The sequence below is a fragment of the Kogia breviceps genome, chromosome 1 (assembly GCF_026419965.1).
Source record: "Kogia breviceps isolate mKogBre1 chromosome 1, mKogBre1 haplotype 1, whole genome shotgun sequence".
Taxonomy (NCBI): domain Eukaryota; kingdom Metazoa; phylum Chordata; class Mammalia; order Artiodactyla; family Physeteridae; genus Kogia; species Kogia breviceps.
The window spans coordinates 185,936,510-185,959,133 of record NC_081310.1 but is presented as its reverse complement, the minus strand read 5'-3'; the positions used below and the strand labels follow the sequence as shown (position 1 = coordinate 185,959,133).

General features: G+C 54.0%; 1 protein-coding gene across 3 annotated transcripts in view; it reads left to right on the top strand.

Moving 5' to 3' along the window:
• ALPL (alkaline phosphatase, biomineralization associated) overlaps positions 1-21,971 on the top strand; it is a 60,941-nt gene extending 38,970 nt beyond the window's left edge. For all 3 annotated transcript variants that reach the window (XM_067015686.1, XM_067015678.1, XM_059053430.2), the window contains 11 exons: positions 2,106-2,269; positions 7,071-7,190; positions 7,496-7,611; positions 8,737-8,911; positions 9,695-9,870; positions 13,086-13,229; positions 15,100-15,169; positions 17,295-17,429; positions 19,513-19,704; positions 20,137-20,256; positions 20,960-21,971. In XM_067015686.1, coding sequence (XP_066871787.1) covers positions 2,209-2,269; positions 7,071-7,190; positions 7,496-7,611; positions 8,737-8,911; positions 9,695-9,870; positions 13,086-13,229; positions 15,100-15,169; positions 17,295-17,429; positions 19,513-19,704; positions 20,137-20,256; positions 20,960-21,225 — 1,575 coding nt within the window. In that variant the 5' untranslated portion in view covers positions 2,106-2,208 and the 3' untranslated portion in view covers positions 21,226-21,971. The remainder of the gene's footprint in view (positions 1-2,105; positions 2,270-7,070; positions 7,191-7,495; positions 7,612-8,736; positions 8,912-9,694; positions 9,871-13,085; positions 13,230-15,099; positions 15,170-17,294; positions 17,430-19,512; positions 19,705-20,136; positions 20,257-20,959) is intronic.
• The last annotated feature ends 653 nt before the right edge of the window (positions 21,972-22,624 follow it).

The following is a 22,624-nucleotide window of genomic DNA, read 5'->3' as shown; positions in this document are numbered from 1 at the left end:
GTTCGTGCCCCGGTCCGGGAAGATCCCACATGCCGAGGAGCGGCTGGGCCCGTGAGCCATGGCCGCTGAGCCCGCGCGTCTGGAGCCTGTGCTCCGCAACGGGAGAGGCCACAAGAGTGAGAGGCCCGCGTACCGCAAACAAACAAACAAACAAAAAAACCAGAGAAGTACATGCAATAATTGTATTGATATTGTATATCAATTTAATAACTTTTTTCTGATGTTAGAATTTACTCTAATAATGTTTAGAAACTAAAGTACACTTAAAGAATTAGAAGTTATCTGAAATCCCACCACTCAGAGTTAAGTGCTGTTAGATGAAAGGTATTTCCTTTCAATTCCTGTGCTTTCCTTCCCGCCACCTGTCCCTGCCCCAAGCCAGGTTTTTAAGGAGCCAGGTGGACAAGGAAGGCAGTAGAAAACCACCGGAGTGCACTTAAAAAAAATTTTTTTTTGGCCATACCTCGTGGCATGCGGGATCTTAGTTCCCTGTCCAGGGATCGAACCCATGCCCCCCTGCAGTAGAAGTGCAGAGTCTTAACCACTGGACCACCAGGGAATTCCCTCCATACACATTTTGAAGGTTGAATCAACATCCCTTTTTCCAGTTAGAGTGGTTTCTTACCTAACAGCCCACTCTGTCTAATGGTAGAATGTTGTATAATCACTGCCATTTCCCACAACAAATGAAATGATCATTTTTATCTTGATTTTGGTGGAAATAATAACATTATTTCCCAGTAAAACTCCTTCCATTTAAAATTCCTCATCTTCCAATAACATTTGTACACAACATGGTTAGTATTTACATTTCCCAGCTGCCAATGGGATTATCCCATGTGATCCTAACAGGATGACCACAGTTTAAAAACATTCTTAGGCCATTAATACATGCTCATTTGGAAATTTGGGAAATTCAAAAAAAAAAAATTAAAGAAGAAATAATCATTCACAGTCCTACTGCCCAGAGAAAACCAGTTAACATTTTGGTGTATTTCCTTCCAGTTTTTTTTTTAAACATTAAAAAAAAATTTTTTTTTATTATTATTTATTTAGTTTTTTGGCTGTGTTAGGTCTTCGTTTCTGTGCGAGGGCTTTCTCTAGTTGCGGTGAGCGGGGGCCACTCTTCATTGCGGTGTGTGGGTCTCTCACTGTCACGTCCTCTCTTGTTGTGGAGCACAGGCTCCAGACGTGCAGGCTCAGTAGTTGTGGCTCACGGGCCTAGTTGCTCCGCGGCATGTGGGATCTTCCCAGACCAGGGCTCGAACCCGTATCCCCTGCATTGGCAGGCAGTTTCTCAACCACTGTGCCACCAGGGAAGCCCAGGTTTTTTTTTTAATAACATTTTTAAAATTATAAAGGTAACAACACAGAAGGAAAATTTGGAAAATGCAAAAAAGACAATGAAAAAATAATGAGTCATCTAAAATGTCACTGCCCAGAAATGGCCACACTTATAAGACAATCTGTTCCTGTATGCCCGCCTATAGTTTTTATATCTCTTGCCATAAATGACAAGCTGTAGAACGTAGCAAATATAGTTGTCCTGTAAGAGCAAATGTAGGCGTCCCTGTAAGAAAAGGTGGACTCTTTGTTTTGTCTTTGATGTGCTTGGGACATGGGTAATTCAAGGCTAAAGGCTGATGTTCTAGAACAGTGCTTCTCAAAGTGGGGTCCACGAACCAGCAGCAGCAGTAGCTGCAGCACCTGGGAGCTTGTTAGAAATGCAGTTGAAGTCTCTGGGCGAGGGGTGGAGGGTACTGGCATCTGTATCAACAAGCCCTCTAGAAGATTCTGATGCATGCTGCAGTTTGAGAAGCACTACACAGAAAGTGAACTCTGGTGGGTTCTGGGCTTCAGGTGGATTGAAAGTGGAAATTCACGTGGGAAAGGAGAGGGAACCACTTTGCAGCGTGGAACTCATTGATGCCTGTACAACTGTTTATGTGATGAAGCTTCTTGAGGGAGGACCACCTAGGTTTTGCATCTAAATGCCTAGTCTCTTGTAATAGGTGAATAATGAATGAATCACCAAATAAATAAGTGAATGAACAAATGAACTCTGGAGCTGTGACCTTCATGTCTTTTTTTTTTTTTTCCCCTAGGATTGGAACATCAATTAACTACTGACCACTGGCAGCTCACCCTTCCCACCCATATCCATCATACCTCTGGGCTCCAGAGAAAAAGCAGGTCTTGGAGTGCACCATGATTTCACCATTCTTAGTGCTGGCCATTGGCACCTGCCTTACCAACTCCTTAGTGCCAGGTAGGATTGGGGGCAAGGGTGGAGGGAGAGGGAGGTGCAGGTAGGATACGATGAGGGCAGTGTCTGTGTTCAGGGTCACAGAACCATCCAAAGTATTTAAGAGCTGGAAACAAATGTTCAGAGCAGGAAATCCCAGGCTCTACATGTGCTAGTGTTGGAAAGGTCACTCTTTTTCCCTTTATATTATTCTTTAATTGGGGTTTCTATTCTCTTTTACCTCAAAGAATCTGAAATAGAACTTATTCTATAAACTCTTCCAAGTCGCGGTATGTTAAGTCTCCAGTTGATTTCGTCTGCTTAACTCTCCCTCATGATAGTACATTTCCTTATATTTTGTAATTCTTGCTTGTAAACTCACCTTCAACAGTTTTTTTGTTGTTTTGTTTTTGTTTCCTGTTGTAAACTCGTACAAAAGTGTTTCTGCAGTGCAGTATTGTGTTTGATTCTTCAACTAATTCTATGAAAGTACTTATGTTAATTTCTCAGTTTTTGGTTCTTGCACTATAAATTCAGGCTCAGATTTGGAGTTGAGTTCACATTTTTATGACTGGCTTTCTCCATCCCTTCCATAGCTCCCAGGCAAAACATGTACCTGAAAATAGTTTCAGCCTAGGCTTGTATTTGGTCTAATACCCTAAGGGTCCTTCAGCTTCAGCTCCTGTTTACCTTTCTGGTTTTGAATACCTTCTGAATTTCTGCCTCCTGGGGATTTCCCTTCCCCTTTTCTTCCTTTTTCAAGTTATTTACTGTTCTTGATTTTTTTTTTTTTTTTTCAGCATTAGTGTCCGTTGTAGGAGGGGAGCCCTCCTTGGCTCAGTCCATCATGTGGCTGTAAGTCCCCACCTGCCCTCCCTGAACCTTAATTTCTCCATCTGTCCAGTGGAGATAATAATCTCTCCTCCTTAGGGCTGTTGTGGGAATTATAAGGGACAGTCACAGTGCAGGTAGGGAGTGGGTGCTCGTAGGAAGAATATATTTCAACAGATGAGGGAATTGGGATTCAGAGAAGGGACTGGCCCTCCCAGGTCACACAGCAAGTCAGTAGCAGCCCTGGGGACTGAACTTGAGCCGCTAGAATCCCAGGCCACTGCTCCCTCTGCGATGCTTGTGTCCTTGGGGGCCCAAGGTCACTCTGGGACCAAGTCCCTGCTTTCTCAGCACTCACAGCCCACCTGAGCGAAAGGTGAGCAGATGAATGAAATGTGAGAAGACGAAAAAGCGACAAAATGAAAAATCTTCAAATATTCATTGCTTCAGTTTTTTGTATGTTTCATTTTAGGCATTCTGACGGGTGTGTAGTGGTGTTACATCATGGTCTTTTCCTTTTTTAAAAAATTAGGTGTAACTTACAGCAAAGTGCACAAATCTTAAATGTATAGCTTGATGAGTTTTGACATATTTTTGTACCCATGTAACCATTGCCTGGATCGAGAAAGAATATTGATCCTGGGACACCGAGGGCTTTCCTGTGCCCCTCCCAACCACTGCCCCCGCCCCACCCTGCCCCAAGCCAGAGGAAGTGACTAGGCTATAACTCCTGTCACCTTAGTCGAGTTTTGCCTGTTTTGAGCTTCGTATAAATGGAGTCATACAGTACGTACTGACAAGCACTCTTCACATAGCATTCATTACAGCACAAGCATTTCTGAGTGTCACTTAATGGTCTCCAAAAACAATGGCCTCCTTATACTCAGTTGTCCAAAGCCACCATTGCTTAAACCAGTCCTCTGACAATAAAGTCAGTTTGACACCCACTGAACCCTTCTCGGACCCTGGGATGGCGCTGGTGAAAAAGACAAGGGCTCTGCAGAGTCCCAGTCCCTCAGGGAGCAGGCACAGCAGGGAACTGGCAAACGGGTAACAGGGCTCACCTGGAGAAGTGGCAACGGGAACAGGGAGGCTGATGGCAGCCCAGCCCCGGGGGTGCTGTGCCAGGTGCTAGGGGGAGGGCAAGGTGGGTAGAAGTTCATCACCACCCAGATGGCACCCAAATGGCCAAAGAAGCTGCTTGACCAAAGCCCTGGCACCATGGTATGTGGGAGGAAGGCGGGAGGGAGATTGAAACCCGCCCAGAGCTAGTGGGATCCCTGATCAAAACCACTAGCCCGGGGAGTTTGGGGTTAGCAGATGCAAACTGCTACATGTAAAATGGAGAAACAACGAGGTCCTACTGTATAGCACAGGGAACTATATTCAATATCCTGGGATAAACCATAATGGAAAAGAATATGAAAAAGAATGTATCTATGTGTATAACTGACTCACTTTGCTGTCCAGCAGAAATTAACACAACACTGTAAGTCAACTATACTTCAATTAAAAAATAAATTTATAGGACTTCCCTGGTGGCGCAGTGGTTAAGAATCCGCCTGCCAATTCAAGGGACACGGGTTCGAGCCCTCGTCCGGGAAGATCCCACGTGCCACGGAGCAACTAAGCCCATGTGCCACAACTACTGAGCCTGCGCTCTAGAGCCCGTGAGCCACAACTACCGAGCCCATGTGCCACAACTACTAGAGCCTGTGCTCTGCAACAAGAGAAGCCACTGCAATGAGAAGCCCACACACTGCCACGAAGAGTAGCCCCCACTCGCCGCAACTAGAGAAAGCCCGCATGCAACAACGAAGACCCAATGCAGCCCAAAAATAAATAAATAAATATTTATAAATAAATAAATAAATAAATTTATAAGAAAAGCTTATATTTGGAAATAAAACAAACCCAAGTTTAAAAAAAAAAAAACACTGGCTCAGGGCACTTGCCCAGGCTTTACCTCACTTGATCCTAGAACTGCCTGCGAGTAGCTATGCCCTCCCATTTTTTAAACATGAAGCTCGAAGCTTCTTCTTCTTCTTTTTTTTTTTAATGGAAATGCATTTCTTTTATTTATTTATTTATTTTACTTTACTTTTGGTTGTGTTGGGTCTTCGTTTCTGTGCGAGGGCTTTCTCTAGTTGTGGCAAGCGGGGGCCACTCTTCATCGTGGTGCACGGGCCTTTCACTATCGCGGCCTCTCTTGTTGCGGAGCACAGGCTCCAGACGCGCAGGCTCAGCAGTTGTGGCTCACGGGCCTAGTTGCTCCGCGGCATGTGGGATCTTCCCAGACCAGGGCTCGAACCCGTGTCCCCTGCATTAACTCCCATTTTTCTGGGGCAGAAACTTGAGTGGCAGGAACTTGCCTAAAGGCGCACAACTGGATGGAAGGGCCAAGGCTCTCTGGGCTCCAGCCAGGGGCCTCCACCCGTGAGGTCTGAAATTGGGGAGCTTCAGAAGAGGGATGTGGTGCTGGGGGCTGCCAGCGAGAAGGTGGGGGACTAAGGGATCAGGGTGGGGATGGGACCTCCAGGGAGAGGAGTGGGGCGTGGATGGGTCCCAGGCTTGAGGTGGAGAACTGCTTCCTTCCGTCTCCTTGCCTGCGCTGCCTGCCCCAGGCAGGAGCACAGCCATGGAGATGTGTGGGTTTTCCGTTCCCCTGCGGCTCAGTCTCAGAATCCTGTTTCCTCATTCTACAACGTGGAGGAAGTAATGGTAGCCACCCTATAAGGCTGTGGGGAAGGGAAGGCACTGTTGCCGTGTACGGAGCACTTGGCACGAGCCTGGGTACCGTGAGTGTGTAAGAAAGGAGAGCTGTGCTCTTCACCTGCACAGCATGGGCCTGAGCTGGGCCAAGGGATGAGGCCTGTGTCTTCAGCCCATAAATGTATAACATGGCCTTGGACAGGACCCTCCCACATCTGCTGGCCTCAGCCTTCCATCCATGCAATGGAGGCCACTGAAAGAGAGAATCCCCAAGGAGCTCCCCTCTCTAGGCTTCTGTACTTCGATGGGCAGGTTTGATGGGGCCCGAGTACAGAAGACAAACCAGCAGATGGTGACAGGGACCCCGACCCCCGTGGACAGGGATCCTGGGCCTCTGCTTGGAAGAAAAGGGGATTCCAGGACTTACTGGGTTGGGGGGGGCATCGATCCTCTCCTGTGGGTCAGGTGTGTCACTTGCCTTATCTAAATCCCATCCTCGTGAAGACCCCGAGAGGAAGGTACAAACACCTGCATCTGACGGGGAGGAGACTGAGGTCCAGGGAACTCGCTTGTCCACACAGCTGCTGCTTGGCACAGATGCGGTTCTAACTGAGAACTGTCGGGCACTAGAGTGTTCTTTCCACTGGAGAACTGCTTTGCTAATTTATCCTTACAGGAGTGAGGCTGTTCTTGGCTACTTTAAGTTTGATACGTTAAACAACAGGTAAGTCTTGCTTTCCAGCACAGCTAAATAGCTGTTGCTAAGTCAGGTTCCTGCGGAGCCTACTTTAATGAATAAGCCAAGCAGAGTTTATAATTGATGGCTGGATATATCTGGGGGCTCCTGAAGTTGAAAGTAGTTTGTTCTCTTGAATAAGTTAAACATCACCCTCCTAATTGTGCTAGCACAATTCATTTGCTGCCTTAGCACAACGTCTCTCTGCTGGGTGGAAGGAAAGAGTGTGGGCCTTGGAGTGAAGCCCAGCTCTGCCAGTGTCTGCCAGAACGGTGTGGCCTTCTTGGGCAAGTCGCTTGGTGTCTCTGAGCCTTGGTTTTTCCAGTCTCAGATGTGGCTAGAAGACCCAGGGTCCACAGACTCGTTTGGAGGATGGGACTAGCATAGGTTTTGCAGATCTCACCACGGCTGTCTGAGATGGGCAACTACTGCTTCCTCTGCCGAGTCCAGGCAGCCTTCTGCAATGAGAAGTTGGCGTCTGTAGTAACTGGGGATGGGAAGCTGCCCCACCCCCTCCCAAATAACTCTGCCTCTCTGTCGGTACAGAGAAAGAGAAAGACCCCAAGTACTGGAGAGACCAAGCTCAGCAGACCCTGAAAAATGCCCTGAGGCTTCAGACTCTCAACACCAACGTGGCTAAGAATGTCATCATGTTCCTTGGAGACGGTGAGGCCTGGGGGCCCAAGGGAGGGGCTGGATGGGGGTCCAGGGAGCCAGGCAGAGGTGAAGGTGGCTGTGTTGTAGAGGCTGGGGTCCTGGGGGCATGTTGAAGAGGGTGGGAGAGCCAGGCTGTGTACCCCAAGGGTCTCGGGAGGGAAGGAGGAAGGGGGCCACCCAGTCATGCTCTGGTGCCTACTGCTCAGCCTGCCTTGGCACCTAACTCTAGGGACCTCTGGGTGCCCAAGAGGGCTGATTGGAGAGGCTGGGAGCCCGAGAGACTGAGGCCCCCTGACCCCCACCCCCCGCCACAGGGATGGGCGTCTCCACGGTGACGGCAGCCCGCATCCTCAAGGGTCAGCTCCACCACAGCCCGGGGGAGGAGACCAGGCTGGAGATGGACAAGTTTCCCTACGTGGCCCTCTCCAAGGTGAGCTCCAGCCCCAAGCCTCCCACCTCTCAGGAGGAAAGGGCAGGGGAATGGCATTCGCTGGAACCCTCACACCTGCTGGCAATGCGGTCAGCCCTCCCGGGGGCTCTGTGGCCCCTCTGTGAAGTGAGGACAGTAGCGGCTGCTTCCCAAGACTCTGGGGCTTTCAGCTCATTGATTTCAAAATCTATTGACGCATAACATACATAGAGAGAAGTACACCGGTGTACAGAGTGAATTTTCACAAACTTTGCACATGTCTGTATGACCAGCATCCAGGTTGAGAAACTGAACATGACTGCAGCCAGGGGTCCCCCCGCGCCCCCCTCCAGTCCTTGCTCCTTGACTTCTAACACCATAGATTAGCTGTTCCTGCTTTTGTATTTGACGTAAATGGGATCACGCAGTGTGTACTCTTTGCATGGGGTTCTGTTACGTTCGTTCTCTCCCAAGGCGGCTCAGATGGAAAGTGGTAGCTTGTTTCTGGTGTTGTAGTTGCTGGTGGCGGTGGTGTCACATAATAAAGGTCCTTTAGACACTCTGGGCCAGGTCCTGGGCCCCCTTCTGGGGGAATAGCAGGGACTGTAATGTTTTCTGGCCTTCAAGGAGCTCTCAGGCTGGTGGGGCAGGGAGACGGGCAGATAGTTTCAGACCAGAGGTCTGAATAGTGGGGGGCGGTCCCCATTTCCCCATCCTAGGTCCTGCCTCCCCCTAACTTTCCCTCCCCTTCACCAGCCTCCCGCACTCTCTCAAGAGCTCCCTCCGTCTCCCTTCTCCAAGGCTCACCTGCCTCCCCCTCCCCCTCGCCGGCTTCTGCAGCCCCAGACCCAGAGAGAGCTGACCCAGCCCCCATCTCTCTGCCAAACGAGTCTCCACATATTGGAACACTGCGTTCCCTCCCCTTCCTGCTACCCTGGCTGCCAGGGAGCAGGACGTGGGCAGGAAGCAGGCAGCTAGGTGATCCTGTGGCTCTCGGGGGGACCTCGGTGGGTAGCAGGGCTCAGCCAAGGCCGCGAGAGGCCTCCGTCTCCCTCATGCCCGGGCCCCATGGTGAGAGTGGGGGTCGGAGGGCAGCAGAGTGCGCCCAGGCCGGGCCACCTCCTGACCCTCCTTTCCCGCCTGCAGACATACAACACCAACGCTCAGGTCCCTGACAGCGCAGGCACCGCCACCGCCTATTTGTGCGGGGTGAAGGCCAACGAGGGCACCGTGGGAGTCAGTGCAGCGACCCAGCGCACCGAGTGCAACACCACTCAGGGCAACGAGGTCACCTCCATCCTGCGCTGGGCAAAGGACGCAGGTGAGTGGGGCGAGTGGTGGGGAACGGGCCCGGCTCCGTGGCCTGTCTGAGCCTCCTTCCAACCGTACAATGGGGAGAGGGTAGAAGAAGATGCTCTCCAGGGCCCTTCCAGCTCTGAGGTTCTGGGCTTCTGTGAAATAGTCACGGATTCCTTTCCATGACAGCGAAAGCTAGTGGTTTAGGGGGTCACTCAGGTGTGCGTTTGCTCCCAGCTCATTTCCCTGAGTCTGTTGCTTTGACTATGAAATGGGCATGAAAACATGGCCCCCTCCCAGGTTTAGTGTGAGCAAGGTCAAGGACAAGCCCAGCACTGTTCCCGTGGGAGTCCAGTAAAGGTCTACCCCTTCTCCCTTCCTCCTGGTAATTGGGAGGCCCTGGCACGTGCCCCCAGGGACTTTGGAGTCAGGCTATGAGGCCGGCTGACATAGGTGACAGAACCACACTCCACCTGAGAACCCTTCGGAGGGGCCCTTGTGTTCCTGCAGGGCAGCCAGGGGGGCTTCCTGCAGGGTGGGGCTCTGCAGGGTCCTTGGTGGAGGGGAGGGCTCCAGCCCAGGTGCTCACAGCTCAAGGGCCCTCAGGACGGGGGAGGGTCACAGAGGCAGAGTATCTGAGCTGTCCGGATATTTGGAAGCCACCAGCCCCACCTTTAGTACGGATGGGGAGACTGGGGCCCAGGCAGGCAGCAGAACTGACCTGTCTTTAGCTAGGAGAGGGAGGGGGAAGACAGCTTGGACACGCCCATTTCCAGACAAAGCCAACCCCTCCTCTCCCACACCCCAGGGAAATCCGTGGGCATCGTGACCACCACGCGAGTGAACCACGCCACCCCCAGCGCCGCCTACGCCCACTCTGCTGACCGGGACTGGTACTCGGACAACGAGATGCCCCCGGAGGCCCTGAGCCAGGGCTGCAAGGACATCGCCTACCAGCTCATGCACAACGTCAGGGACATCGAGGCGAGTGTGGGAGTGCAGCCAGAGTAGGGGCTTGTGGGTCCGAGGCCTCAGGCTTTGGCCTGGCTCCCCACACACCTGGGAGGGCTCCCAGCCCATTAGGGGATTTGCGGTTGGGGCAGGGAGGCACTGTAGGATTTCTCCGCGGTGGGGCTGAGGGACGAATCCTGATGTGGCCGCCGCCACAGCTCAAGAACCAGGCACCCAGGGGTTATTCTGTAAATTGGAAACTGGCACTGCACTGGAGCGTGGGGGTGACACAGTGCCATCTCAGGGGAGTACCTGCCCTGTACGTTCGCACATGCACAGACAGGCACGCGTCCCGTGCACTCAGGCAGCATGCCCAGAGAAAAGGTGGTGTGGGCCGTGGTTAGCCCGAGCTCTTACTTTAAAACTTGGGTTCCAGTCCTTGCCCTGCTGTTTGCTAGCTGTGTGACCTTGGGTCCGTTACTTAACCTCTCTGAGCCTTCCCTTCTACAACCCTTTTGTGAAATGTACCTACCTTATACGCCCATTGCAAGATCTAAATAAAATAATCCCTGTAGAGTTTAGCCCTGGGCCCAACGCCTAGTGACCGCTCAGAAAGTGGTAGCATTTATGCGCGAGCAGCCACATGTCCCTGCCCTGAAACACCAGCTTTGACATATGGAGCAGGCTTAGCACATGTGCACCCCAGCATTGTCCACCTGATGTTCAGATGGGTCCCTACTCTCTGTTCGTAAATGAGAACCTCTGGCTTGTTCCCTTTTCAGACTCTTGTTACCTACTGCCAGGGGCTGGTGAGGGGGTGAGGGGACTTCAGCCCCCAAGCCTAGAATGGGGGTTCAGTGAGGCTCAGAGAGCCCCCAGGTCCCTCCTACCCCTTACCTCTGTTTCTACTCCCACCAGACAAACTTCCTGGCTCCCAGACCCATCCTCTGCTCCCCCATGCCATCCCCCCAATTTCTAAGTGCCACCCGGCCCCTCTTCCAAGCCCTCGTTTTTCTGAGCAGTGGATTGAGTTGGCCTTCTCGGGACACGTAGTCCCGTTGATCGCTCCTAGCAAGTGACCGTCTCAGGCAAAGCCGCCGTTCTGACTTTGCCCGTACCCGACTCATGTCCTGGGACAAGTCGCTTCCCCTCCCCAAGCCTCAGTGTCCCCACCTGTGCAACAGGGGCAGACAGCCCCACCTGCCCCCTCCCAGGGCCGCTGGAGGCTGAGATGAGGTCATGGATGTGAGAACATTTGTTGTACAAGCACAGGGTGTAATTACGGGGCTGCTCTTGAGAGAGATTTGGCAGCATCAGCCTGAGAAGGGGACAGGAGCTTAAAGGCTTCTGTGGTGGGGGCGGGCGGGGGGAGGGGTGTGAACTGAGTTTAGGGGGGTGGTAAGCCGCAGAGGCCACTGGGGGATGAGCTAGGGCGTGAGTGGGGGGGTGGGGCAGCTGTGAGGACTGCCCCTCCTCCCTCTCCGCTCTCAGCCTCCTCGTCCTTCTCTCTCCCTTCTGCCCCTGCATCAGCACCACCCCAAAGTCCCCCAGCCCCCAGGCTGTACATGAAACAAAAGTCCTGGTGTCCGCCCTGAAAATAAATATCTTTTGCTAAAAAAGAAAAAGAAGAAAAAAGAAAAAGAAAAAGAAAAATGAAAGACACAAACCCAAACCCCAAAGCCAAACAGCAAGTCTGTTATTTGGGAGTTTAATGAGTGTGTGAAGTGCCTGCTGGGGCTGGAAATGATGAGGCCCCAGGCAAGAAGATTGGGGGCTTCATTTTCCATTCTGAAAATGCCAAGGGGTCAGGTTCTGTGGGAACAATTTGGGGGGGGCGGGGGGCCAGTGACCCTGGGTCCCCTTCTCCTTTTTTAACAGCCTGCCCTGCCCCCAGAGCTCCTGGCTGGAGCTGGCAGTGAGGAACTTGGAACTACTTGGATCTCTGCTACTTCTGGCCGTTGAGAATACCTTCCACGGGAGGCCAGCCCCAGGCGCCGGGCCTGCACTGCGTCACTGCATTTCCTCCTGGGACAGTCCAGTGGCTGGGACAGTCCTGTGCGTGGCCGTTACTTCCATTTTATAGTTGAGGAAACTGAGGTGCAGGGAGCTTAAGTGACAAGCCCTTGGTCAAGATGCAGTAGAGTCAAGATTCAAACCCAAGTCCGACTTCAGAGCTCTTTCTGGTTCCCCAGGATCCAGGCTGGTCCTGGGGCCAGCCTGTACCCCTCACCTGTACCACCTGTACCACCGGCCTGGACTCCTGGCTCCCCCTCCACCCTGTGGAACCTGGGTTCTGAGGAGGGAGCTGGGATGGAAGGTTGAGAAGGGTGCCCATGAAATACCAGTCCCAGGACAGTGGATCTGACGCCAGCCCTCACTGGGTCTGCTCTCCCAAGGTGTCAAACAGGGGCAGCGGCCCGGGCTGACGCCCACGGTGACAGGAGGACACCGGTGTGCTGGTCACTGCGGGCGGCGGCTGTTATGCTCTTGGCCCCCGTTTTAAAAATAGCCAGGACTTCAAACATGGACTCCCCAAGAAAACAAACAGTCCCGTGTCCGTCTGCCCAAGCAGGTCAGCACAGTGGGTAAAATTAGCCTGGCGGTGACTACACAGACGTGGGTACTGGCCCGCTGTTTGCCAGGCTCCCAGCTGGGCTGCCCCAAGAGCTCCCTGGCTGTGGGGGGAGGAGGCTCTCGGAGTCCCCATCCTCAGCTCCGTGGGTGCCGCAGGGCCCTTGTGCTGGGGCTGGAGGAGCCTCGGGTTTGGATCCTGGCTCCTGCCCCTCACTGGCCGTGTGGCCTTATGGGAAAGAAACCACATTTCTACACCCACTTCTTTATTTGGAAAACAGGTGACAGGGGTTCCCTTACAGCCTTGGTATGACGTTGAATAAGATCATGTATCTCAAGTCCTTAGTGCCTGACACACACTCTGTAAATGGTATTATCCTCACAGAAGCCCAAGTTATGCGTCGGGCTTCTGGAAAGCCGAATAAGGGAGATTAGCTCCAGTGTTTCACCCAGAAGCCAAAATCACAGTCCCAGTAGCCTCGTGATTTCATCCCTGCCCCCGAGCTGGAGAAGCGGAGGCTCGGGGAGGGCAGCGTGGACTGGAGCCAGGACTCGCCATGCTGGAGAAGCTTCCACTCCACCCGCCGGGCCTCCAGGAGCCCAGCTCTCCAGGCAGGGCCTCTGGAGCCTCTGGACGTCATGGCGCCCTGGGCTCCTCATGGCTGTGTCCCCTTTAGGTGATCATGGGGGGCGGCCGGAAGTACATGTTCCCCAAGAATAGGACCGATGTGGAGTATGAGATGGACGAGAAGGCCAGGGGCACGAGGCTGGATGGCCTGAACCTCATCGACATCTGGAAGAGCTTCAAACCGAAACACAAGGTAGCCTCTCCGGGGGCCTGATGGCTGCAGGGTACGCCTGCAGTGGGCAGGGCTGCGGGAACCCCTCTGGATCCGTGTTCATTTCTGTAGAATGGGGTCATAATTCTTACCTCAACGGGCTCAGAGGGCCTTACAGATCTATGAATGGCACATAGTAGGTGCCCATCGATTCCTTCCTTCAGGACCACAGTGGGCCGAGGAATAACCTGCAGAGACATTTCAGTCCACCTGCACCCCTACTGTGTGCAGGGCCCCTGGCTAGGCATGAGGTTCAAAGGATGAGTCAGATGGTTAAGGAAACGTGGAATGCTGTGTGCTTGGATGGCGAGACGCCCAGGAGCTACGGGAACCCAGAGGGGACAGACCACAAGGGTGCGGCTGAGAAGCCCTGACAAGGGGGAGGAGGGGGAGGAGGCAACACTGGGAGGTTCTTGCAGGCAGAGGTGGCAGGGAGGGGCCGGACCGGGGCATGTGCTGGCCTGCTGGAGCGTGGGAAGACCTGGGCGCTGGCTCCCTGGAGCAGCTCTGGCCCTTAAAATCCGTCTGCCGGCCGCTGGGCCTGGGGCAGCTGGGGTCTGGAAACGACTGCGGTCAGGGCTGAAGACAGTGGGCAGCAGCCTGGCAGCCACTTTGATGTCACCCTGGGGTTGGGTTTCTGAGGGTTCCAGGACTGGTCCCCGGGGAGGCCTTGTGGGACAGGGCTGGGCCAAGAGCGAGGTGGGGGGTAGGGGCTGGGGAACGGCCCCCCGGGGCTGGGAGGGGTGGGACTGAGCCGCTTTGAACCTTTCCCACTCCCGAGTCAGCTCAGGCTAGACCAGAGCCCCATCCCAGCCCGAGTCAGAGAGACACCGCCACTCCCAGCCTCAGTTTCTGTACCTGGAACATGGGACCAGAGCTTAATCCTTCTCGCCCAGGCAGGGGGCTTACCCTGGAGCTCAGTCTAGACACCAAGAGGGAGAGAGGCGCCCACATCACTGGACCTAACAGAGTATCGCTTTGAGGTTTCAGATAAGCCACACACGTTCTTCGCAAATCATGCCTTAGTATGGGTTAATCTGTGTGTCTCAGTGTCCTCATCCGTAAAATGAGAATACAGTATCTACCTTGTATGGGTGATGCGAGGGACAAATGAGATAACATAGGGGCATCATCTCAGTGAAGGAGGGGAGCTCCACTTTCTTAGCCTTCCCACCCTCCTTCCCAAAGCAGCCCCTGAGGTTCAGAAACCTCTGATCCCAATGCCATTGGCCAGAGAAGGCAAGGGGCTCTCTAGTGGACACACAGCTTATTCCCGGTAGTGTGGGACCCCCCAGTCTAGGCCTGAATGGTGCCATCACCAGGCAAGCTGGCCAGCCCCTTCCCATGGCCTCTATGCCCTGGGGAAACAGCAATTCCTTTATCTCCCCCTTGGATGGGATCCGTAGGGCAGAGCTAGGGCTTTGCTTCCTCCCTGGCTCTCCACAGCTCTCAGAATACACATAGCCCATACCTCTCAGTGGACACTCAAGGCCCCCTGTGATCTGCGCCTCCCTCTTCTTTGCTCCCTGATCCCTCCCCGTGCTTGGAACTCTACTCCCTGACCCCAGGCTGATCAATTCCTGCTTGTCCTTAAGGCCCCATTAGGACATCAGGAAGCTCTCTCTCATCCTGCCTCAAGGCTCACAGTGGTCTCTGGTCTCCAGATTCTCATCTCCCTGCATTAAAATTTCCCATTTATTTGCCATTTCTTGAAGGCAGGGATGGTAGGTCTTCGGGGAGGGATTTTAAATGACTGAAGAGAACCAGTACATGCCGCAGACTCGGAGACCAGCTGGGGTTAGTCCTTCCGACTTCCCCAGCCCCGCGTGGCTGACACCGCCCTCCTTCCTAGCACTCTCACTATATCTGGAACCGCACCGAACTCCTGGCCCTCGACCCCTACACCGTGGACTACCTCTTGGGTAAGTGGAGGGGGGTGGAGTGGACATCCAGCTGGGTGTCCGGTGGGATGAGGTCCCAGGCTGCCCCCCTACTTGGGGACCTTAGCCCTCAGGCTCCAGGGCCTGGGAGGGATGAGGGAGGGTTTCTGGTTCATAGCATTAGACCTGAAATCTGCTGGCTCTGCAGGGTGAATAGCTCCATTGAGCACAAAGGGAAACAAAGCTCGGAGAAAGGAAACAACCTCTGGCATATGCCACACAGCCAGTTAGAATTAGGGCCCAGGTGAGTTTGAACCCTGGCTAGAGCTGGGACTTAAACAGATCCTAGACTGAGCAGCAAGGGGACCCAGAGCCAGCCCTGCTATGTTGCCAGGGCAGAAGCCAGCTAGATTGTCGCCAGTGGTCTTGACTGGGGTGGGGGGGGGGGTTGCCTCCATTTCCCCAGGGACTGGGAAACAGGTGTGGGGCCTGGGGGCGGCTCCAGACCAGGTGGAATGAGACCCTGAGTGCCACCATGCAGACATCTGGGTCCTCTTTCCCTTCTGGCTATTGGGCCAAGCAAGTGGTGGCAAAACTTCCTGCAAATCTTTCTCAAGGAACACAGCCCCTGGGTCCTGGGTGTGTCACTGGAAATTATGGGCTTAGAGCTGGGCACCTGGAGGATCCCTCAGATACACACACAAAGCTCTCTACTTGCCTGGGTCACACAGCACACACCCCATACCCCACACCGGCTGTGTAGAGTTATGCATGTACCCATGGAGTAAGAAAGTTCTGTTCATGGACCTTAGAGCCAGAGTGCTGAGTTCAAATCCGGCTCCAATCACCCATGAGCTGTGCAACATTGGGCAAGTGATTTCTCCTCTCTGTGCCACAGTTTCTCTCTTCTATAAAATAAGGATAATGAATCCTCCGTAAAATGGGGATAATAATAGGGCCTACCTCAGGGTTGTCATGAGGATTAAGTGAGCTAATATATAAGTTACCTGTTGCTGCGTAACAAATTATCCCCAAACTTTACAGTTTAAAACAACTGTAAACTTGTTTTATTTATAATGATTGTTGAACAATTTATTCCTTCACAGTTTCTCTGGGTCAGGAGTTTGCGAGTGATTTAGCTGGGTCTCGCGTGAGGTTGTAGTCATCTGAAGACTTGTCTGGGGCTGGGGCTTCCTAGGTGGCCCACTCATATGGCTCATAACTTGGTGCAGGCTGTTGGCAGGAGGCCTAGCTCCTTGCCACATGAATCTCTCCATTGAGTTGCTTGAGTGTCCTTACAACATGGCGGCTGGCTTCCCCCAGAAATGTAAGAGTATGCAAGGCCAAGGCCACGATGTGTTATGCCCTGGCCTGGAAGTCACACACCATCATTTCTACAGTGTTCTGTTGGATACACCGACTAGCCCTAGTCAGTGAGGGAGGGGTACACACGGGCATGAATTCCAGGAGGGAGGATTATTGGGCGCCATCTCAGAGGCTGGCACCTAAGTGCTTCCAAGGCACATAGGACAGCGGGTGGCACAGAGTAAGCACTCTGTTAATTGGAGCTCTTGCTTGGCTGCATGCACTCATGGAAGGGCAAGGTGTTCTGGAAGGACATCCAGGACTGGAAACACCAACCCAGTACTTGTGGAATCTTGTGACATGGGTAAGAAATGGATCACTCTCCTTACTTCACAAGGGAAAAAACCGAGCTCGGTGAACAGAAGGGACAGTGACCCCAACCCTTCTTCTGTTTCACTGCATAGGGCACTGAGCCCTTCAAGCCTGACCTGTAAACGACATGTAAATACACAGCCAGGCTGCCTTGCTGAGGCCAGGACACAGTCCTCGGCCATGTCCAGGGCTCTATGGGCTCAGGGTGGGCTGATGGATTGGGATCCCAGGTCTCCCACTTAGCAGCTGAAAATAGCAAGGTACTGAACACTTGAGGCTCAGTCTCCTCCTCTGTGAAACGGACACGGTGGTCCCTCTCACCATGGCGTGGCTAAGAAGATGAAAGGAGGAAGCGCGCCCAAAGCACCTGGCACAAGTCAGGCCTGCAAGAGCCACCCAGATGAGCTTCCATCCCCCCACTTTACCCCCAAGCTGTGTGTGGGGAGCCTGTGCTCCCTGAGACACCCACATCCTCCCGGGTCCTCCTCAGGTCTCTTTGAGCCAGGGGACATGCAGTATGAGCTCAACAGGAACAACGTGACTGACCCTTCACTCTCCGAGATGGTGGAGACGGCCATCAAGATCCTGAGCAAGAACCCCAAAGGCTTCTTCTTGCTGGTGGAAGGTAGGGGTTCAGGGCCGGACTGCAGGGCCACTTCCCTGGGAGCTTCCAGATGGGTTCAGGGGTAGGGCGGTCCAGCTCTCAGAGAGAACTGTCCAGTTTGGGGATGAGCAGGGAGATTCCTTTAGGGAGATGGGTTGTGGAGGGAGTGGGGAAAAGGGGGCAGTGCTGAAGTTCCCAGCCCAACAAGCAGCTCTCCTCTGGGCATGGAGATGGCACATCTGGCTTACTAGTCCAGGAAGGCTTCCTGAGAGAGGAGGCAAGTTTCTTCCTTTTGGAGAAACCTCCCCAAGGCCTGGCTCTGGAGGGGTGTGCAGGCCCCTCAGCTTCACTCCTCCCAAAAGACAAATCAGCAGGCCCCGGTAGACAAATGTGCTCTTAGCAGCTGCCTGGCTGGGCCCAAGGACACCGGCCCAGGGTTCTCCTCTGTAGGTTCCCATCGGTCTGCAGGAACCCTCGCAGCTGGACAGCAGACCTCTGAGGTTACTGGGCCCGAGTGGGAACAAGGTCAGAGAGGAGAAGGCCCAGGGCGGGCCCTGGTATATCCCGGGGTCGCCTGGGTTGGGAGAGCCAGACCCTTCAGGAGGCAGCGGTGCTGTATGCCGACATTCCTGGGGTTTCCCCCCCCCGCACTGTTGTGAGGCCGTGGAGTCATTGTCCTGATGCTGCCACCCACTGGCTCTGTGACCTCTACCTGTACATTTCTGTAAAATGAGGCCAAAAATAGTCCCCCTCTCCGAGAAGGGTTCTTAGCATCCATTGTGTTCAGAGACATAATGTACTTGGAACAGGGCCCCAAAGAATAAATCCTTGATGCTTCTATTATTATCATTATTATGATTACACAGTCAATCACAATAGGAAGTGAGAGGAAATGATAAAGTTTCCAGAATCTTCCAAGGTTCTAACAACTATTGTCTTCCATGTTCTAAATGGACACACACACACACACGGACGTATTTGCACACATCCTTTCACCACACATACGCACACGCTCCGGCCCCTCCTCTCTCCAGAGGCCAGCGGCCGCCGGCCCAACTCGGTGGCTTTCTTGCCAAGCCCTGGGGTTCCCACTCAAGCATGGCGGTCTTGGCCTGGCCCTGAATGGGCCTCTGATGCCGAAGAACCAGCCAGGAACCAGTGGTGGTGAGCACGGGCTCCCCTGGGAGCGGTCCTCTTTGTGAGCGGGGCCAAGACTGGGCCCGCCAGACCAGCTGCTCCCAGAGCCACAACAAAGGAGGGACCCACCCTGCCAGCCTGCCAGGCCAGAGTGGTGAGGCTGCCAGGCTAGCAGGAAGGAGGGCGGCCAGGCACCCAGGCTCAGGACCCTCAGAGTTGGGAGTGTCCACCAGGCATCGTCTTCCTGTTAGAGATGGAAGGTGTTCTCTGAAGTCACGCAGCCTTAGCCATGACCTTTAAGCCAGGCTTAATGCCAGGCCTCCTGTGCTCATCTGGGGGAGGTGGCATGAGGTGCAGGCTTCCCCGGGCCTTTATGGAAGGCTGCCGTAGGCACTGCCCAGGCATGGGGGGCTTTTCCCCTTTAGGAGCACGCTTTACCCTCAAGGGGGGTTGTATCCAAAGCGGAGATGGAAAACCGGGGCTTTACAGTGAGTCACACCTGAATTCAAATCCCAGCAGATCCCACCTTGGACACATCACTTCCCACTCCCAGCCTCAGCTGCTCCATCCGTAAACGGGGCTAACTGTACCCATCTCTGCCCACGGTTGTTGCGAAAGGGAAGCAAGACGTCAGCGTAGGATGCCTGGCCCCTAGTAGCCATTCAGGCATGTTGGGTCCCTTCCCTACCTCTCCGAGGTCTTCAGGGACACCAAGCAGCTGAAGAAGCGGTGATGGGAGCAGAGCGGGGTGGCAGACCTGCTTTAAACCCTGGCTTTGCACTCTCCGTGCGTGGGCCTGTGGTCCAGCAACTCACCTTCTGAGGTGCTGTGAAGGTCGAATGACTGTGTCAAATGCCTGGTGTGGTGCCTGGCCCAGGGCAGTCCCCTGGCCGTCACGGGATGGGAATTGGGGGTCAGATCTCCTTCCCCGCCCCCTCACTGGAGGCCTTTGCCTTGGTGTCCCAAGGGGGAAGGATTGACCACGGGCACCATGAGGGCAAAGCCAAGCAGGCACTGCACGAGGCGGTGGAGATGGACCGGGCAATCGGGCAGGCAGGCACCATGACCTCCGTGGAAGACACGCTGACCGTTGTCACCGCCGACCACTCCCACGTCTTTACCTTTGGCGGGTACACCCCCCGTGGCAACTCTATTTTTGGTAGGTGGGCCTCCGTTGGGGTGGGCATTGGGTACTCCCAGGGTCTGCCCGCTGGGAGCAGGAGTGGGGTGGGAGACGTGGCAAGCCCAGGGCCTGGCACGCGTGAGACTCAGAATTGGGTAGGGAAGAGAAGTCACTGACAGGTGGGGGAACACAGGATGGGGGATGGAGTGAAGTGATGCCTGGGTGGGTGTATGGGTGGCCACCTGGATGACGGATGGGTAGAAAAACGAGAGGAGAGGATGGATGGAAGGATGGAAGGACAGACCAACAGATGGGAGGATGTGGGCACAGTGAAAGCTGAAGGACGGCTGGTTGGAAATAAATTGGGATTGGAAGGCGGCTTCCTTGAAAGGGGACCCAGGGGTTGCCAAGCTGGGGGCTGGGGACTGTACTCCAACATGACCCCTGGACCAGTGCCTCCCTGTGCAGGTCTGGCCCCTATGGTGAGTGACACAGACAAGAAGCCTTTCACTGCCATCCTGTACGGCAACGGGCCTGGCTACAAGGTGGTGGGCGGTGAGCGAGAGAATGTCTCCATGGTGGACTACGGTAAGACTGCAAGGCCCAGAGCTGGGAGGGGACAGGGCACCCCCTTAGGGATGAGCTTGGAAACAGTGTAGTCCTGTGGGTAAGGCTGGGGGAGGGGGTGTCTCAGAATAGCCAGGACTTGAGTCAGAACAACCTTAATTTGAATCCCCTCCTAAAATCTAGCAGCTCTGTGACCTTGGGCACATAACTTCACCTTCCTCAGCTTCCGTTTCCTCCATATCTACCTCCTAAGTTTGTCTGAAGGCCTAGGTAGATCTGATGAGCTTGGCGTGGTGCCTGGCACGTGCAGGTGCTTGCTATGTTACACTGTCATTTTTACTGGCTGTATAATATTCCAGTGTGTGAGTCTTCCCAGTCTGCTTGTCCAATTCCATATTGTTGGATGTTTGTTCATGATGTCCCCAGGGGTCCCTGGGGGCCTAATGGCACAGCCAACGTTAAGAGGCTCTCCTGGGTTGACTCTTCCCTTCTAATCCAGACGGTCCGCATGAGGTCTGGGGGTTGAGAGTGCAGCCTTCTGCGTCAGAACAGACTCAGGCCCAATTCCTGTGGCCTGGTGCAGAATGACTTCCCTCCAGTGAGCCTCAGTTTCCTCTTCTATAAAATGGGGGCACTCAAGCCAACCTGGAAGGGGCACGGGGAAGCTGCTGCATAGTGCCAGGCCCCTGGTAGGCTCTCAGCAAGTGTTTCTTCTGGCCCGCAGCTCACAACAACTACCAGGCACAGTCCGCCGTGCCCCTGCGCCACGAGACCCATGGCGGGGAGGACGTAGCCATCTTCGCCAAGGGCCCCATGGCACACCTGCTGCACGGCGTCCACGAGCAGAACTACATCCCCCACGTGATGGCTTACGCAGCCTGCATCGGCGCCAACCGCGACCACTGTGCCTCCGCCAGCTTGTCAGGCAGCCCCTCCCCAGGCCCTCTGCTGTTCCTGCTGGCCCTACTTCCCCTGGGCATCCTGTTCTGAGGGCCCAGGGCCTGGGCATCTACCAGCCCATGACAGATGGTTGGCCCCCCTCTGCTAGTGCTGCCCACTCCCCGGCAGCCCACACCTCAAGGGGCGGGAGGCAGAGGCCTCCACAGCCTCTGCAGCTGCCAGAAAGGGGACCCAGGAAACCAAAGTCTGCCTGCTGCCACCTCGCTCCCCTCTGGAAATCTCCACCAGTTGCTGGCCTCCAGCCTCTGCCCCCACCCGCCGCCCCTTTGGCCAACAGGGTAGGTTTCTCTCGGGCAGGCAGAGAGCATAGACTGCAGAACTTCTCAAAGCATCTTATTTTTCTAGCAGACATATTGCTCCAGACCCAGAGGCCTTGGAGCTTCTATAGAACATTCCGGATCTGACCCTCCCACTCCCCTCTCCTTCCCTCTGGAACCCACCAGGCCCCACCAGGCTCATGTCCCTGTCCCCAAGCCCAGTCCTAACTGCAAGGGAGACCAAGTCCTCCTCCTCAGGATGGGAGTTTGCTCACTTACTCATTCCAAGGCTGCCTGGGGCTCCCAGGAAGTCAGCTCCTGGGACTGGCCGTCCAGTCCAGGGTGGCCCAGGCTGGGAAGAGCAGCCTGGCAAAGCTGACACTTCCCAACTCTGAACACACATGCCAGCTCCTCTATGAAGTGACTCTCCTGTTTGGAACAGCCAAAAATTTTTCTCTTTTTGACGTTGGTTAAAAGGGAACACAAAACGTTTAAATAAAACTTTCCAAATATTTCTGAGGACAGGACTGAGTCTTTGTGGTCAGTGAGGAAGAGACTGAAATAAGATCATTTCTCTGGGAAGAACTGGACTTAGGGCCCAGGAGCACAGGTGGGGTTGGACGGGGAGAAAGGGGTCTCCTGCTGACCTGGGGACTTCACCGCTCATTACCTGGGCGACTTTGGACAAAGTCCTTTGTGTCTCTGCCTCTCCATTTTCTTATCTGTAAAATGGGAGACAGCCCACTCTGGGGTTGCCATGAGGATGAAAGAAGACTGCCTCTGTGCCCTGAAACCCACGGCAGGAAGGCCCTCAAGGGCCCTGGGACCCCCTTGCTGCATGGCGCCCACAAACAACTGCCCACCCTGGCCCACTGTAACTGTTCATTCATTCACTCAATAAGCATTGTGTATGAACCGGGCACTGTACTAGGTCCTAAGAATTTAGTGGTTGCCCTCACAGAGCTTCAGCCTAGATGACTGTGATTTTTCCATTCCTGATTGTCAAGCCTGGGTACCAGACTCAAGATTACACCTGATATTGGGGGTATACAGAGTTCCCCAAGTTTGCTCCTCTTTCCTCAATTAGAACCAAAGTCTCAATAATGATACTAATCCTAAAAATTAATATCGATCATTTACCATCTTCCAATCTCTGTGCTTGATGCTTATAT